At 38.3% G+C, this 16,932-nt stretch overlaps 4 protein-coding genes across 4 annotated transcripts; 1 reads left to right on the top strand and 3 right to left on the bottom strand.

The window, feature by feature from the left end:
• Nucleotides 1–133: 133 nt before the first annotated feature.
• LOC117140133 (salivary glue protein Sgs-3) lies at nucleotides 134–991 on the bottom strand. The gene is made up of 2 exons (XM_033302899.1): nucleotides 945–991; nucleotides 134–870 (listed from the first exon to the last, which is right to left on the bottom strand). Exons 1-2 carry the CDS (start codon nucleotides 970–972, stop codon nucleotides 287–289), a joined length of 612 nt encoding a protein of 203 aa, XP_033158790.1. The 5' UTR covers nucleotides 973–991; the 3' UTR covers nucleotides 134–286.
• Nucleotides 992–2,952: 1,961 nt separating this feature from the next.
• Nucleotides 2,953–3,340, bottom strand: LOC117140976 (salivary glue protein Sgs-7). The gene is made up of 2 exons (XM_033304224.1): nucleotides 3,267–3,340; nucleotides 2,953–3,196 (listed from the first exon to the last, which is right to left on the bottom strand). Exons 1-2 carry the CDS (start codon nucleotides 3,292–3,294, stop codon nucleotides 3,000–3,002), a joined length of 225 nt encoding a protein of 74 aa, XP_033160115.1. The 5' UTR covers nucleotides 3,295–3,340; the 3' UTR covers nucleotides 2,953–2,999.
• Nucleotides 3,341–3,842: 502 nt separating this feature from the next.
• Nucleotides 3,843–4,234, top strand: LOC117140766 (salivary glue protein Sgs-8). Its single transcript, XM_033303849.1, has 2 exons — nucleotides 3,843–3,899; nucleotides 3,969–4,234. The coding sequence occupies exons 1-2, from the start codon at nucleotides 3,872–3,874 to the stop codon at nucleotides 4,169–4,171; spliced, it is 231 nt and encodes a 76-aa protein (XP_033159740.1). The 5' UTR covers nucleotides 3,843–3,871; the 3' UTR covers nucleotides 4,172–4,234.
• A 4,318-nt stretch (nucleotides 4,235–8,552) lies between these two features.
• On the bottom strand, nucleotides 8,553–16,467 carry LOC117139546 (protein charybde). The gene is made up of 4 exons (XM_033301934.1): nucleotides 15,399–16,467; nucleotides 9,354–9,996; nucleotides 9,132–9,242; nucleotides 8,553–9,064 (listed from the first exon to the last, which is right to left on the bottom strand). The coding sequence occupies exons 1-4, from the start codon at nucleotides 15,457–15,459 to the stop codon at nucleotides 8,986–8,988; spliced, it is 894 nt and encodes a 297-aa protein (XP_033157825.1). The 5' UTR covers nucleotides 15,460–16,467; the 3' UTR covers nucleotides 8,553–8,985.
• Between the last annotated feature and the right edge of the window lie 465 nt (nucleotides 16,468–16,932).

The raw sequence follows: 16,932 nt of genomic DNA, 5'->3' as shown, positions 1-16,932 counted from the left end.
CTAGGAGCCAAAGCCAACAGATACAGGCGAAAAGGGCGATCAAATGATGGCAAACCTTAATTTAGAACCAGAAGCTTAGAAAACCCGACATACAAATAATCAAATAAAATAATAATAAATGCTTTTCAAATTAATGCAGTCTAACTAATTTTATTATTTTTATAATTGATGATAACTAAAACAAAGCGGAGTCAAAGTCCTGGCCGAGCTCCCCCACAAAATGCATTTCGCTGGGGTGCAGTCACATCGGTTAGTACGGGAGTGGGTAGAGCGCTCCTTCGGCGCTTCACAGCAACCAATCCGGTTGGCCGCAGACGCATTGACGGACCCGGCGCTCCAGATTGCGGAGTAAGCTGTTGAGATCCTGGCACAGTGCATCCCTCTTAGCACATCCTTTGCAAGGCTCGCCTCCAGGACCGCAGCTCTTGCAACCACACGGCCTTTTGGTGGTGGGCTTAGGTGTTTTGGGGGGTTTTGGTTTGCGTGTGGTGGTCTTACGAGTGGTGGGTGCACAGGTAGTTGTGGTTGTGGTGGGAGGTCTAGTGGGTGGCGCACAGGTAGTTGTGGTTGTGGTTGTGGTTGTGGTGGGAGGTCTCGTGGGTGGCGCACAGGTAGTTGTGGTTGTGGTTGTGGTAGTGGTAGTGGTGGGAGGTCTCGTGGGTGGCGCACAGGTAGTTGTGGTTGTGGTTGTGGTTGTGGTTGTGGTGGGAGGTCTCGTGGGTGGCGCACAGGTAGTTGTGGTTGTGGTTGTGGTAGTGGTAGGACTCGTGCATGGAGGTCTCGTGGGTGGCGCACAGGTAGTTGTGGTTGTGGGGCATCCACAATCCGAACAGTTGGCAATATTAGCGAAGCCAATAAGCAGGATGCTCGCTGCAGAGAAGGAAAACCGATGATTACATCAGTGGCTCAAAATACCGATTACAAGAGCATTCGGTGAAACCTACCTAGAGCGGTAGCAATGGTCAGCTTCATGTTTGTCACTTAATTCTTCACAAACTGATACCTTTCTTGGGGAGTCCTCACCTTTTTATAGGTACGTTTTCAGTGAAACTGCCATTCTAAAAATGGAGTCAGTGTGTCGATTATGCAAACACAAGCCTTTTCCCTTTGTTTGATACTTTTGGGTCGACTCGATCGCCTGGACTTTATTTTAATACAAGAGAGAACGCTATAGTCGATATCCCCGACTATCAGATACCCGTTACTTAGCTAGTCCAAGTGAGACCTAGAATTTTTAAAATTTTTTAGGAATATCGATAAAAATTTGAGGAGTCGATTTCGGCGGTTCTTGTTTTCAACATATCGTATCGAGTATACCCTTTTACTATACGAGTAACGGGTATCAATAAGTGTGTAGAGCTGTTTTGCAGACAAACTGCGTTAATATCAATAAATAATATTTCTTTAATATAGGCTGAGTAAATATAATAATATATGCAAATACAGTTAAATTTAGCTTAACAAAAAAAGGCTCATACAACTAGTCAATACAAATATGAGTTTTATTGAAATTATCTTATAGCATTGCACTTTCAAAAAATATATTATATGGGTTAGAATAAGGATAGACATTTTGGTACTTCGGTTGCACTTTGACAGGAAATTTGACATTGATTCAATGAATTTACATACGCCTTCCTTACATGTTAGCCGATACACAAACCCTTAGCTAAATGGAATTCCAGACTCAAAGGCAATAACATTTTCAAAATCCTTGCTTGGTTCTTTATTACTCCAATATTTCTCAATAAGGTTTTGATTGTTTCGTAAGAAATGCATTAGAAGTACTACTATATACTTATAATTAGATTTGCATTATAAAGGAACAACAAAGATTTATAATCCCAGATCATCTAAATTTATATTGATATTTGCATTTGAAAAACCGATTGTATATAGAAGTTATACATATATATTAAAGTATTAACAATATGTAAAACAATATAATGAAACGATAATTCAAAATGACAGATCTTAGGCTTTAAGTGCTTAGGCTCCTGTTCTTAAACCATTCAACCAATGTTGAAGGTCATTTAGTTGTTAAAAAATCACTTTCGACCCGAACCTCCATATGAATCCATATGGTCAAAATCATGCTTTCATTACGTATGTTAACGTAATTAAAAATCTCAGGGAAAAAACTATTAGGAATGCATGAAGAACGCAATAATCCGTTTCTTTTATAAATTTATAATACAAGTAAAACAAAAAAATCGAATTCGGGCTTAAATATTTCAACTATTTTTATTTTATTTTTAATCTCTTTTTAGTTTCCACTCCTATCATGTTTGGTTTGTTACATTGTTATGAATATCATAAACCTTTACACAGCTGGCTTAGTTTTTTGGTAACCCAATCGATCGGCGTTTATTGATTGCAAATATTTGATATAGTTCATGAGACTTATTTTGTCTGCAGGAAGGAAATCAATTTTAGAATTATTATTTGGCAAATGTACTCAAAAGCGCAAAACGAGGAAATAAACAGAAATTCCCCTATAAAAGACTTAATTCCAACTTCAGAAAATCAGAACACAGCATCTAAATTCGATTATTTCACTTCGGACTCCTTAAATTCCACCACATTGCAAGATGAAGTACCTTTTCGTGGTTGCCCTTATTGCCCTGGCCATCCAGGTGGCTTCCTCTGCTAGTGCCACTACAACAACAACTGAAGCCACCACAACAACCTCTGCGGCAACAACAACCACTGCAGCATCAACCACGACGACAACCGCCTCTTCCACCCACAAAAAGCGTTGTTGGAGGGGCAACAACTGGTGCCACACTCGCATCCCCAAGAGGAAGTGCAAGAACCCAAGGAGGTGCCACAAGACCGTCGTGATTGTGACCCACAGGAAGAACTAGTTTTGCTCTTTTCTGGACCATATACTGAAATACTGAAATAAAAGATAAAAAATAACCCCAAAGTACTTTTTTTTTGAAGCAGTAATAACAATTTTATTAAGGGAAAGTTTCACGATCTTTGGTGATTGGTTTCTAAATCATCCATTGTGGTTCTCCGCAGACGCACTTCCGGATCTTCAGCTGGAGATTGCGAATGTCGCCGATGAGCTGCTGACAAAGTTGAGCCTTTTCTGGACAGTTCTTGCAGGCCTTTCCACCAGGACCACATGGTTGGCACTCACAGGCACATCCCGAGGCTAGATCGGAGAATCCGATGAGCAGGATGCAAGCTAGGGATATCGAGGATGCGAGATATTGAAGTTGGTTTGGGATTAGAGTGGTGTCTTATTATGTAGTTACCGATGATGGTGACTGCGACCAGTTTCATGGTTAATGGTTCTATCTAGATTGAGACTACTTTACCAGATGGTACCAACTCAGAGAAATCGACACCTTTTTATAGTGCAAAAAGTTTGCCGGATCAATGGAAAATTTCAGCGAACCCATCCAAAAATAAAAAGTACTGGACAAACCAATTGTATTAAAATAAATAAAACACCAAACACGTTTTGGCTTGTTGTGCAGCAGGCGCTATATTTATAGAATTAACTTTTTATAGATTCATTATTCATTTTATATATTTGCTACTTAAAAGAACTCAGATATTATTTGGATTTAATACTTTCTTTAGTAAAAAGGACATGTAAAATGATATATTATATTAGTATATTACATTTTAGTTGCACATCTGAAAGATGACTCAGAAAATGGCGAGAACAATGGGCGAAGGTCAATATCGTGTTTCTATTTGCTTAAGCACAAATGGTTAGCCCGATATATTTTATTTTTGGATGGAAGCGATGAAATTTCCATTGATCCTATAACACATTTGTTTTGCTATAAAAGGGGTAGAGTGCTCATAAACGGTTACCATCTGGTAAAGTTAATTTGTCAAAGCAACAACCATGAAGCTGATCGCTGTCGTCGTCATTGGTAAGTGCAAAGAGTACTCCGTTTTGTGTGACCCAAAGTCCACTTAGTCTTCCGTTCATTCTGTCCCAGCGTGCATCCTGCTCATCGGATTCGCTGATCTAGCCTCGGCGGGCACCAAGGATTGTTCCTGCGTGGTTTGTGGACCTGGTGGCCAGTCGTGTACTGGGTGCCCCGAACGGGTTCCCCTCTGCAAAGATCTGATCAGCATTATGCGCGATCTCGAGCGGAAGGTGCGTCAGTGCGTCTGCGGAGAGCAGATGTGGCTGTTCTAGATATGTGCCCACAACCTGATCAGCATTGGCCTATTATCTGCTGTCTAATAAAACTGTTATCATTCCCGTACGACCCGAAGTCCTTTTCTAATGTTTAGTATTTAGTATTTATTTTGAGTTGGATTTGAAGGAAAGTGTCGGAACTAGTTCTTCCTGTGGGTCACAATCACGACGGTCTTGTGGCACCTCCTTGGGTGCTTGCACTTCCTCTTGGGGATGCGAGTGTGGCACCAGTTGTTGCCCCTCCAACAACGCTTTTTGTGGGTGGAAGAGGCGGTTGTCGTCGTGGTTGATGCTGCAGTGGTTGTTGTTGCCGCAGAGGTTGTTGTGGTGGCTTCAGTTGTTGTAGTGGCACTAGCAGAGGAAGCCACCTGGATGGCCAGGGCAATAAGGGCAACCACGAAAAGGTACTTCATTTTGAAATAAGATTCGATTTTTCGATACGACTGGAATTGGACGATCAGGTGTTGTGATTAATTGAAATCATACACACTGCTTTTATAGCAAAACAACCAGATTTCCGCATTCGCTTTGCTATGGTTTTTGCTTCCCATAACATAATCATAATCACACGAAAGCCAGTAAAATTTAATAGTCAAATGTTTGAACAGTAAGCTAAGACTGTTTATGTTGATATATTTGTAATATCAACAATTAAATAGGTTACTGTTCTCAACTATTCCCCAAAAAGTATGCAATGATGTTTACCCAAGACGATTGAATTTCAATGTCAAGACACTGAAAAATATTGGAAAAAATATTTCGAAATATTCTAGAAGATTATATAAGCACGTTAACCAATAGAAAAAAACACATTACATTTGTTCACATTTAAAAAATTTATTGTTTTTTTGTATTTTTTTATTTTTTAATCAACTTTTACACAGAGAAAAAAATTAAATTGCAATTTTTGCATTTGTTTTTTGTTGTTTAATTTGATTAATTAAAATTTGTTAAATTGCTAGAATTTGTTAAGCGCTACTAAAATTTAAATTTGTTTTATTTTCATTTGTTTCATTACATACACTCATAATCATATAGGTAGTATATGGTATACATATATAATATATATTTTATTTTCCCTTCTCATTCTTTCGTTTCAGATCTCGCTTTAGACTTGTTATTCGTTATGGACCTACTGCCACATATACATTTAATGGAAATTGTCATAAACATTTCTTCTTGTCAAACATTTTCTTCTTCCTCAACGGTATTTAGAACAATTTCTCTTTCCCTTGAATATTATTTCGTTAAGTTGTAAATCAAACAGGCGCAGATTTAAACTGGACAAAATTCGGGAGGGATTCTACGATGGGACTCTAAGAGTCCTCATAACTGATACTGATTGAGCGTAGCCGCCAATGAAAGCAGATTCTGAAACTGGAACTTAAGAACGTGAAAATGATAATGAAATCTGGCTCAGATTGCATATGGTGGGATAATCGTTTGAATTGAACTTCCTATCGATAATCGAAGATGCTGCCATACTGATTTCGGTCGCAATTGGAATGCAGTTTTAATTGTTTTAATTTCTTTTTCAATTTGGGTTCGGGTGCTGTCGTCTAGTATTGTAGGTTAGAGTTATTTGCTTTCGATTTCATTTGAGGCGATCGTTTTTAATTGATTTGTAATTTGATTCTTGAATGCATTAATTGGTTCCCTTAAACAACACACACATACATTGAAAATATACAATTAGTACTGCCGTAGTAGTAGTAGTCGTAATATTTGCCTTAGTCGATAACTTTGTTGTCTGTAATAGAATGTGTAAAAATTCTACAATATATATATAGATATATCCATCTATTTTACATTCATATATAGAACTTTTCGCATAACCCTTGCATAAAATACATATTCATATCCACTTGCCTAAGGGCTTGATACTTGTCACGATTTTGTGTTCGCTTTTGTTTTTGGTTTATCATTATTGTTTACAAAATACTTTGAGGAGCACTGGACAGATCTAAGATTCATTTCTTCTTTGTATCTCTATACAGTTTACACTTATCCATGGAAAACGTAACAGAAAAGTCCTCCGAAAACTGGAGATAGTTTCACACTACTTCAAAATACAATATATTCGATATACGATTTGAAAAAAAAAAGCTCAAGAAAACCACACAGAAAGCGTTGCGAATTCTACAATCTTACAAAGCTGGCAACATTGTGAAGAAAAACTGTAACCAATTATTTTGGAAAAATGTTGGGCAAATAATCTTGAAAATTCTACAAATCAAATTCGTCTACAACTACTTGGTTAATAATTTCGTAAATGGAACAAAAGTAAATGATTTCAATATTTCGTTCATGCTTTCGGCAAATTTAATTGTATTTAATATTACTTTGTTTATTATTAAATAGATCACATTCATGGTTCTATTTCTTCACTTGCTTTGTTTATGTTCACATTTAGTTAGTTAATAAGGTATATTTAGAGATTTTGTTTTCTTCTTCCATTTATTGCTGCTACGGTGGCCCTATTTACATACACTATATATCTATATATTTATATGCATATAGCATATGCTCATGTGTGTGAGTGTGTTTAGTGATCGAATGGAGATGGAAACGTCGATACTTGAGTTTGAGATGGCTAAAACATTTATTATTCGTTAGAGGGCTCTTTACTCTTGGCATTTACACCTTGGTTAACCTAAATAAGTTTAAAGCAAGTTAAATTCCTAAATTGTATCTTCTCTTGTGTAATTTTCCTTCCGCTCTATCATTTATCATATAATGAGTTCTTCATCTTATTAGTCGAGATCTTTGTGGGATTGATTATTGATGGAAAAAGTATTTGTTAGTTAAAATTATATTATTGCAAATGTTTTTTTGTATTTCTTGGTTTTATAAATAAATTCTTGTTAGCCACTGCGTGTGTGTGTGTGTGTGTAGGTTATGCACGAATAAAATCTACAATTAACATTTCAAATACTTGGGATCGGTTGTATTTTTTTTTTGTGGCTTATGTGAGAGCTTTTTGAGATCTGTTATTTTCAACAGATTTCATTAATTTTGCTTTGCTTTACAATTTCACTTCTTGTTTTTGTTATTCTACGCTAAAAAATATTTTAAAATTTATTAACACAGATGACTTTATATTTTCCGAAAGTTTTTGCTCCTGCCTCTTCACAATAGTTACTCATTTTTTAAATCATTTTTTCGCTTCCTCTTTTTATAAATAATTTTACTGCTTAGATCATTCGTTAATCAAAACAATTTGTTTGCCAACTAACTAGCCAAAATGTATTCATTCGTGTATATAAGTTAAATATTTTTACCGCTTCCTATCGATAATCATCGTCTTTCTCATCAAATTTGTTTGTCATATCGTGTTGTTATTGTTGGTTGGTTGGTTGTTTGCATTTGTTTGTTGTTAACTAATCTACGGATAAACACACAGCTACGCACATCGAATGAAATCTGCTGGATTTTAGTTTAGTTTCGCTTGTTGTTGTTTTCGTTTTGCTTGTTTAATATTAAAATCTTACATTAGAAACACATCAAATATTAGAAATATTTTTCATATATATCTATATATGTATATATTGTATTCAGCCACTCGGCTACATTTTCTCCGCAAAGTTTGGAACTCTGCACAAAAACAAGAAAATAATTATAATCAATTAAAATAATAATACAGAGCTTAATCATAAATAGGTGGAAATATTTTGAGAATTGTTTGAATCTATTTTACTAGCAATAATTTTGTGTTTTCTGTAAGATAACTGGGCACCGACCTGACAAATGTCGGAAATAAAAACAAAATTTCGAAATAATTTCCATGGTATTCAAATTTTCTGCAATTGATTTCTTTATGTATGTGAGTGTATTCGTGAGTGTGTATGCGTTTATCAATATTCATAATTATTATATAATATCACATCAACTTTGTTTTTATATTTGTTATTATTAACTTTCCTCTTACTGCTTCGATTGATCGATTCCGATTCTTATTGTTTGCTCTCATATATATAGAAAATTTGTTGGATTTCTGTTTCTCAATACACGGTATATAGATGTATGTATGTTTGTATGTTTGCATGCATTTAGAAGTAATAGCCTAATTGAATCGTGACAAACGACATGTGCCATACATTATGCACTGAAGTTATACATAATATATTAGCTACATTTGATTCCTGGATTATGTTGATGATACAAGGTGATGGTGTACACACATCCATACATACAAATTGGGATAATACTCTATACTTCCATCCGGGGGTTTTGCCTTTTGTATTCAATTTAAAACGGATCACCGACAACCGTTCACTGAGTGAAGTTTTCTTCTGCTTGTCTGCCTTAACGTTTTACAATATTTTGAATATTCCTTATGGTTTTTTGTGTTCTCCTCACTCTATCCTCGTTTTCAATACTTCTTTTTTTTTGCGATTTTTTTCGTTTTTCAAAAAGTACCTTTTTTGTTTAAGCCAAAAAGTCAGTCCAATAAGAGTTTTGAGTTGCCTGCAACTGCAGTTGATTTGTTTTTGTTTTCGTTTTGGTTTTTTTGGTTTTGTTTTAGAGCTTAGGTTCCAAAATAATTGTTTTTGCTTTAGCGTTGAGTTGATTTGTTATTTGCAGGAGTAAGTTGATAGTTTGTGGTCCAAAAGTTTGCCTCTAGGGTTAAACATCATCTCTCTATATTCCATAATGAAGATCATGAATCTTGGCTATTGCGTCGAAGGAGGCACAACCAATAGATGTTCGTATTGCGATTGCTGCTGTTACTGTTGTTGTTCGGAGGGATTGAGTTCTGAGCAGCCCAGCGATTCTGGTTCGCACTCCATGCCGCTCCTCCGTCGAGCGACTCACTCGGATGAGTAGAGCTTTTTCTTGGTCAGCGTGAAGTCGGGACTGATGTTGATGGTATTGCTACGAGTAAGGTTTCTGGCGGAGATTGAAACAAATATATTTAGTAATGCTGTTTTAATGAACTTTAGTGGCACACACTCACTTAATAAACTGCGGCACCAAGGAGCTCCAGCCGCTCTTGTCCTGCCTCAACGTCAAGTACAGCTCGAAGATGGACACGGTGTCCGGATCCACCTTAAAGTATGCAATGCGCCTGTAAGCAAAAGACAATACACTTTAATAAAAGGGGTTCCATACGTGAATTGGTTAACAAGCAATAGGTTACAATAAGTTGCAATTCGAAACACTCATCACCACCACTCACTTGACTTTGTTGGGCTCGCTCTCGAACTCAATGAAGAGCGTGCAGGCGCGCTCGCCGCAAGGTTCCCGCTCCGACATCCGGATGATTTCGGCGGCGATGCGCTGCGTGAGGTCGTTGGGCAGCGTGACCTCGGTGCAGGCCAGGTGGCGACGCTTGGCATCCCGCAGCTGAGCCTGCAGTTGCTGCGACAGTTCCCGCACTGCGCTGGCGCTCACATCGTCCAGGTTGTCGGCGGCCCCAAACCGAGCGCCGGCGGTCGACTGCAGCGGCGATGCAGGCAGTGGGTGCTGCTGCTGGGCGGTGCTGGACAGCACGTTGGTCATGTAGGCGTGATGGTAGGCGGCTGCACTTCCACCGCTAAGGGGCGCCTCAAAACTGGCCGCGGCCACCGGCGACGTGGCCTGTTTGGGAGTGGTCATACCGACGGATCCTACACCCGCCAACGGACCACCGCCACCTGCCGATGGAGGCGTAGCCGGTGGGCGGGTGTTGAGCGCCTGGTGCTGTCGCATGTGGAGCACAGAGGCTGGATGGCCATCTACCACGTCGACGTCCAGAATGCCCTCGCCGGCGGCTGTGTTCCCGTTCACGCCTGCGTTCAGCTCCTCCTCCTCCTCCAACGGCGCCGTCGAAGCTTGCCAGTCTAAAAAAAAAGAAATTGAAGGTGTTAGCTAAGATTCAAGTGGAACATTTATGTATATTTCATTTAATTACTTTAATAATTACATTATATTTTGATTTTGTAATATTGAAGTACCTAAGTTTGCGAATCACCAGAATTCTAACAGTAAATGTTTGATATGTTTGGATAAGCTCTTTAAGCATTCAAAGAAAACTTATCAAATTAGCACTGATGCGAAGCAGTTTCATCACTGTATGCGGAAACCGGCTGCGAAAGTTCGAGTTACGGAAGTTCAACTGTAGTTTGGATGGCACATCGACCGGCAAAAGAGTTCCATGTGGGAATGGAAGCGAAAAAAATCAGCTGATGTCTGCAAATCGGGATCCACACTCACGTTCCACGCTTGGGGAAACCGGAAAGAGTAATGTGCGCAGACTCCGCTTCCAGGCAGCGGCGGAGGAGAGGTGTCGGGTCGGGGGAAATCACCTGGCAACAACAGCTGGAAAATCAGCCGTTTCCCATTTCCAGCTGACGCTCACTCTCTCTGTCTCTCTCTCTCTCTCCCTGCCTCTCTCTTTCCGTGTCCCAAGTCAGCAGTTTATTTTCCCCTCAGTTCCCCCCATCGAACACCTCTCTGCGCTACTGGCTTTTATATCTTTTGCTGTTACTTTATTACCCGACAGAACGGACGATAAAAAGCGGAGCTAAACTCCTCTCAAAAACTCGACTCTACCGAGCTGGGAATTAAATGGTACAGTGGGGCAAATTGTCTGAGACATATTTTTAACATAAATGAAATTGTACATTTGTAAGCAATAAATTCTTTATTTAATATGTACAAACATGTAAAATAAGTAGGCAATTCATTTTACTGATTTGAGGGCTTACGTGCATAGTCATGCGTGCACTGTGCACACATTGTACATTTCATAAAGAAAGGCAATATTTCTGTTCTGTTTCTAAGAAAATCAGTGGAAGATTTAATGGAGTTTGTATAATCTACAAAAAGTTAATTAGTTTCTATTCTTTCTAATAAAACATTCTTCAAATAACCTAATTTATTTTGATCACATCTTGAATATTTGATTTCCTTCGAGGAGATCTTTTGCCTAGCAACAACTTCCTACTCCTTTCGTGAAACTTTGTGCGCATAATGTGCGAAAGGCAGTGCAGCGAGTACAAATTAACTACTTGGCTTGTCTCGACAGCGTCTTGTAATTAGCGCGGAAACTCTTGAAAGGGGGTATCCCTCCCTCACACTACGAGTGTACACTCGTACACCCTATTCAACCAAGTCAGCCCATGCCACCCACTGTATAATCATTGCAACGTCGCTGAATGGACAATTTGCTCTCGTTAGCTTTGCATGTCTCTCTCTGTCACCCCTTTTCTCTCACTCTCCTTCGCTTGCTGTTTTGTTACCCCCTGAATCTTCTTGTGTCTTCCATCTCGCTCTGGCTCCCTGGCACACCCGCGTAATTAAGAAATTAACGGCACATGTTTGCGGCTCTGCATGTGTCCACATATGTGTGTCTCCCTTTTGCTCCACCACCATCTCAATATTCCCATCTCGCTTCCACTGCGTATGTGTTATTGGATTTTGTCAAGTGCCGTTGTCTTCACAAAAGGGTTTGTGCAAAGTCAAAAAAGCGAAAGCCAAAAAGAACCAAATGAATAATAATAAAAAAAAAACAGACAACGACCACACACTTTATTACAAGGCACACAAACAAATGCGAGCGTTGTATTTATGGATGCATGGATACACTTTGCCACAGCGGCGAGCAAATTAGTAGCTGTAAAAACTCGACTCATTAATGAATAAAATCTTGTTATCTTAACGAACCAATAAAAACAGTTCTATAAATCGCACCAATGTTTGCGCATATGTACATACATCTCATATGCATTTTAAAGGTAAGTTTATCAATAGATATTTAAACATAATAATTCGTTATAAATCATACGCACTACATTTATGGACATATGCATGTACATATGTTTATTCGTAAATACATATGTTAATATGTACAAATGAGAGTACAAATTGTTTTTGTAACCGCCACCGTATGTACTTACATATATATGTATGTAAATTGAACCTATACATTCTGTACATTCATACAAATGTAGAAGTATGTATGAATCTTGTGGGTGGTGTATTTGCATTTGTATGCATATTTGCATTCGGACGAGAGATGGGCATATTGATGAACAGACATCTCCCTGCTCCTACTTTCTGCCACCCGCAACCTTCATCTTTGTATGTATGTATGTATGTACATATGTATGTACATATGTATCTCTGCCTTACTTGCCGCAGCAATATGAAGCCTTTGCGGTTGTGTATTTGGTGCATTCGGAATCAACAAGAACAACAACAACGAACACAAGAATGTATAACAATACCTGCGGAAAGAAGAAGCAGCAACGCAGCATCACCCCATACAAGTTAACGGTACACCGCAAACATGACCGTTCGTGTTCTCTTGTGTTTCCCAGTTGCTGTTCAGCTGGGGCGAGTGAATGAGACGCACAGAGCTGGCGAAGAGGTGGTGGGAAAGGGAAAGGGTGGGTGTGGGTGAGTTTCGGGCTTATTACTTGGCTCTCTTAATGCGTGACGTCGCTTGGCCTTGAGATTCAATTTTCGTGCACTTCGGTATGGCAATCATGTTCCTACAGTGCGCACTGCCTAGCAGGAATTATTTCAAATTCAAGAGTGTTGAAACGGCTTATATTGTTAAGCAAAAATGTTAATTTATAAAACAATGTTCACTTAACATGTTCATTGTTGCACAGAATAGTGACTACTGTAGCTCATATTTACTGTAAACCATGAGAATTGATAATTCTGACGCTTTTATTTTTAGATCTTTCACTTAATTACCGAAGTAAACCGCCTGTACTCTTATCAATGTTGATTGTTCAGTTCCATTCTATTTTGGATCTTCAATAAAACGTCGCTAATCGAGTTAAATTGGTTGAAAGACAGTCCATGAACCGAGTTTCATACATATGTATGTATGAATGTATGTATTTATGTATGAATCTATGTATTTATGTATGATTTTTGCTATCTACATACATGTGTATGTTAGTTTTTTTTGAATCAATAAGCAGGTTATAAATAATTCATTGCGACCAATTTTGGAAGTCATTCGCATTTGGCCCCTAACGGAAATCTTTGGAAATTGCTTCGAATATAAATTCGACGAACCCACGCATGGGGTTAATAAATATTATATCAACTTCTTGATAACTCCTTCTTGCAACGCCCAACAGGAAAATCATTTTAAAAGGAATTATGGCTCATATTATCTTGATACACTTTCTAAAATAAATCTCATTCTTAATTTCGTTAAGAGGCACAATATTTCAGCCTTTTTACTTAAAATGGTAGCATATTTAAGGGCTTATCAAAAAAAGTAACCTCTCAAAAGTTTTTTCTTGGAAAATACATAACTATGTATGTAAGTGTGGAAGTTGATGTACATAGTTGATTTGAGAAACATTAGATGGAAAAGATACGATAACAAAACTTGAACAAACTAGTAATCATTTGATGTACTTATGTGTTTTATTCAGTAATTGTAAAGTAGTCATAAGAAAAAAAAAGTGCTTTGTGCACAACTGATATTATTTTTAACCCAGCGGTAAATATTCTTGATGGAAAATGAATAATGGCCATGTAAGTGTTGGTGAGGCTGGCTGGTCGTATGTCCTTCGAAAATAAAATTGCATGCGCTCAGTCAGTCATGAAATTAAATTGACTGCAAATACATACGTTGCCAGGGGCGTGGAAGGGGTGTGGAGCAGGGGCGGGGGTTTGGTGGGGTCTGCAGAGCTTTTTCAGCGCGATGCAAGCAGAACAACACGGTGGAAATGTAACCAATACGGACCCCTCAGCTATTTTTACGCCAAATCTGTCCATTCCAGACCATTAGGTCTTTTGATTGGAAAAAGTGTTTCTTTTTTTTAGCTATTTTTAATAAAAAAAAAAAGTAGCACTAAAACATGTAGTGATCCGATAAAAGCTGACTGAGCAACAATTTTCTTAGTCAATGAATATTTATTGTTTAGAAACTACGTTCTCAGCAAACTTTTTGATTTCCATTAAGATGCACAATTAAATTTTCATTCACGCTAAAGTAGGCAACACTGCGGCTAACGGTATATCTGCGACAGTATGTATGCGAGGCGACATGTTGTTGCATGTCGCTACCACCGCCGCTTGTTGTGCTGTGTTCGCCTCCGGGTGATTTTACATATTTCGCTGTTTTTTGTTTTGTTTTTTGGCTTACGTGCTACGTGGCTATATGGCCGTATGTACATGGAATCCCTCCCTGCTGCCCAGACGGAGGTCCCCCGTCTAATTTGCCCAACTCAACTGCTTCTTGGTGCAAAGTTTAAAGTGACAGGATTAACAGGATGTTGCATAATCCGCCCGCCAGACACATGAACAGGATACGCTGGCCTGGCTTCGGACAGGAACAGAGTGCACAATGCATAATGTGAACTTTACATACTTGCAACCCCCGAATGGGGCACCTCAATTGGGATGCAAAAATGCAGGCAATTTTCGGGTCAGAATATATTGTACTCATTTTATCAGTCGGTGTGCTAGTGATTAAAATCAAAATTCACTCAAAAACACGCGAAGCACTTTGAAATGCATAGAAAACTGTATAGAAATTTTCCATTGGTTGGGCAAAACTTGAATAAATGAATTTTATAATCCCTGGAAAATTTGCTAAAGACATCAAATGAGATGTTACCGTACGCTATAAATTTAATTGAATCAAAAAAGAAGAGCGAACAAAATAATGGGCCATAAACATGAAATATAAAAATGTTCGTGGCACATTAAAATATCCGAAATGTGCCTTAATTGAGAATTCTTGCAAGAAACGACCCGAATGGATTTGTAAGTTCACAAGGTGAACAGCGACCTTAAATTTAGTTTAAATGCGTGGCCGAGCTTTAAAATTAATCAGGCGGAATAACAACGAACTGTACGTTTTTAAATCATTTCGGTTGTTATGGTTGTGCTCCACTTCATATTAATATTTCTTAATAAAAAAATGTTCTTTGATTTGGCAATTTTTGGGCAAACTCAAAGTGGATTTTTTCTTTAAACAATTTTGGTACTTTTCTATATGTGGATTCTGTTAATAAACACTTAAACAGCACACTGTTTTATTTAAAGGGGTGATTGTTTATAATATTGCAATAATTTTATGTTCTTTATAAATTTTCCTATACAAAAGCATTTTCAGAATTTGGAACTTGGACGTTTATACACAGTATGTATAGTAACTAAATATTTGGTTTGTGTTTTTAACTACATTAAAACCAGCAAAAATTCATAGATCACAAATCTTGTCCTATTTAACAATCTAGATAAATTTAGTATGTGAACTTACCTTTAATTTTATTAACACCGAATTTTCCCTGAATGTGATTTTGTACTGAGAGCACTTCCATCTTCAATAGAGCCGCCGTTGCAACTGCTATTTTGTGTGTTTTCAGCCGATTGTTGGATTTATAATGAAAGTCTGCCGCTGTTGCTGCCACCGAATGCGAATGCGATTATATAGGCTATAGGCTTTTGATCTCGACCGACTTTCGATGCGTTTAATATATTGCGTGGGTGTGAATAGTTGTAGTTTAACGTACGTATAGAAATGCACTTTAATCACAAGAATTTGATTTTACTTCGCGTGTGGTTGGTTGTTTTATTGTGTGTTTACTTTGTTGTGTGTGTGTGTGTGGTGGAGAGTTCGATTTTCCAGCGACAGCGTTTTAACAAACAATTGGAAAAGTATCAACAACTAAATTTGTTATTCTAGTTAAACATTTCAATTCAATACATGCTAAAAAATCAACGCAAATTGCCGCCCCGTTCAGCTCTCTCTCGCTCTTTCCTTCCTCTGGGCTTTCTCGCTTCCCCTTTCTGTCTCGCTCTGTCTGGTTTCCTTTATAAATTTAAGCACAGCACATGGTTTTGATTTAATTCAAGACGTTCTTGTTGTTGTTGTTTGGACAGAGATTTTAATTTCGTATTTATCTTTGCTTCTTTGCTTTGCTTTCCTACATATGGCGGAGTTTCAAGTGCTGATGGCTGCGTTTCGTTTGTAGAAGTTATTCTTTTCTGGTTTTCCGATTTTCTGGCTCTACTTCTTCTCGTTCTGCCCCTCGTGTGCCGATGTTCTGTGTTTGGCGGCCGCGTTTCGACTGCGGGTTTTTTCAGAAGTTCGTGTGAAGCGTACTACAAAATTTTCACTCAGCGCTCGCTCAGCTGTTTCTGTTTCTGGCTCTGTGTGCGTGCGAGCGAGAGAGCTTGGAAATAGCTGAATCAGAAGAAGAAGAGGAGGACGTTGAAAAACTGGAACTGCGGCAACGGCAACAACTTCGATAACGGGACACGCTGGAGAGCTGAGCTGAGCGGAGCGGAGCAGTTTTCCAAACAGTTTTCCAAAGCTACTATCCGGCCGGCTCGCGTGCTGCTGCTTTTATACCAATTTTCCACGCCGGCTGCGCTGCCGGCGTCGCAGCTTTTCATTTTCCTTTTCCTTGGCCGTGAACTCTCTCTTGAGCGGCTAGGCGCTCTTTTGCAGCCGGCGATCAGCTGTTGTTGAAGACACTTAAGAGCAGTAGAGCGGCTCGCTCTCTTGAGTGTTTTTGTTTTGAGAGCTGAGCAAAAACTGTTGGTCTCTTTGAGTACATTTTTTTTTCAAAAGTAATTGGCGAGTCTATAATCCATTGTTAATTCTCTTTGCTTCTATCTATTTCATTTGTTACTTATATTAAGTTTGTAGATTTTCTTCTTGAAAACATTTTTATTTGTAGTGTTTATTAACAAAAAATATAAATTCAATTATTCTTTTAACCTATAATAAAATGTTAATTGAAAATGGTTTTTTCTTATTGTTACAATTAAAAATGGAGCATGTAAAG

The sequence above is a fragment of the Drosophila mauritiana genome, chromosome 3L (assembly GCF_004382145.1).
Source record: "Drosophila mauritiana strain mau12 chromosome 3L, ASM438214v1, whole genome shotgun sequence".
NCBI lineage: Eukaryota > Metazoa > Arthropoda > Insecta > Diptera > Drosophilidae > Drosophila > Drosophila mauritiana.
This window is presented reverse-complemented; position numbering and strand designations above follow the sequence as displayed.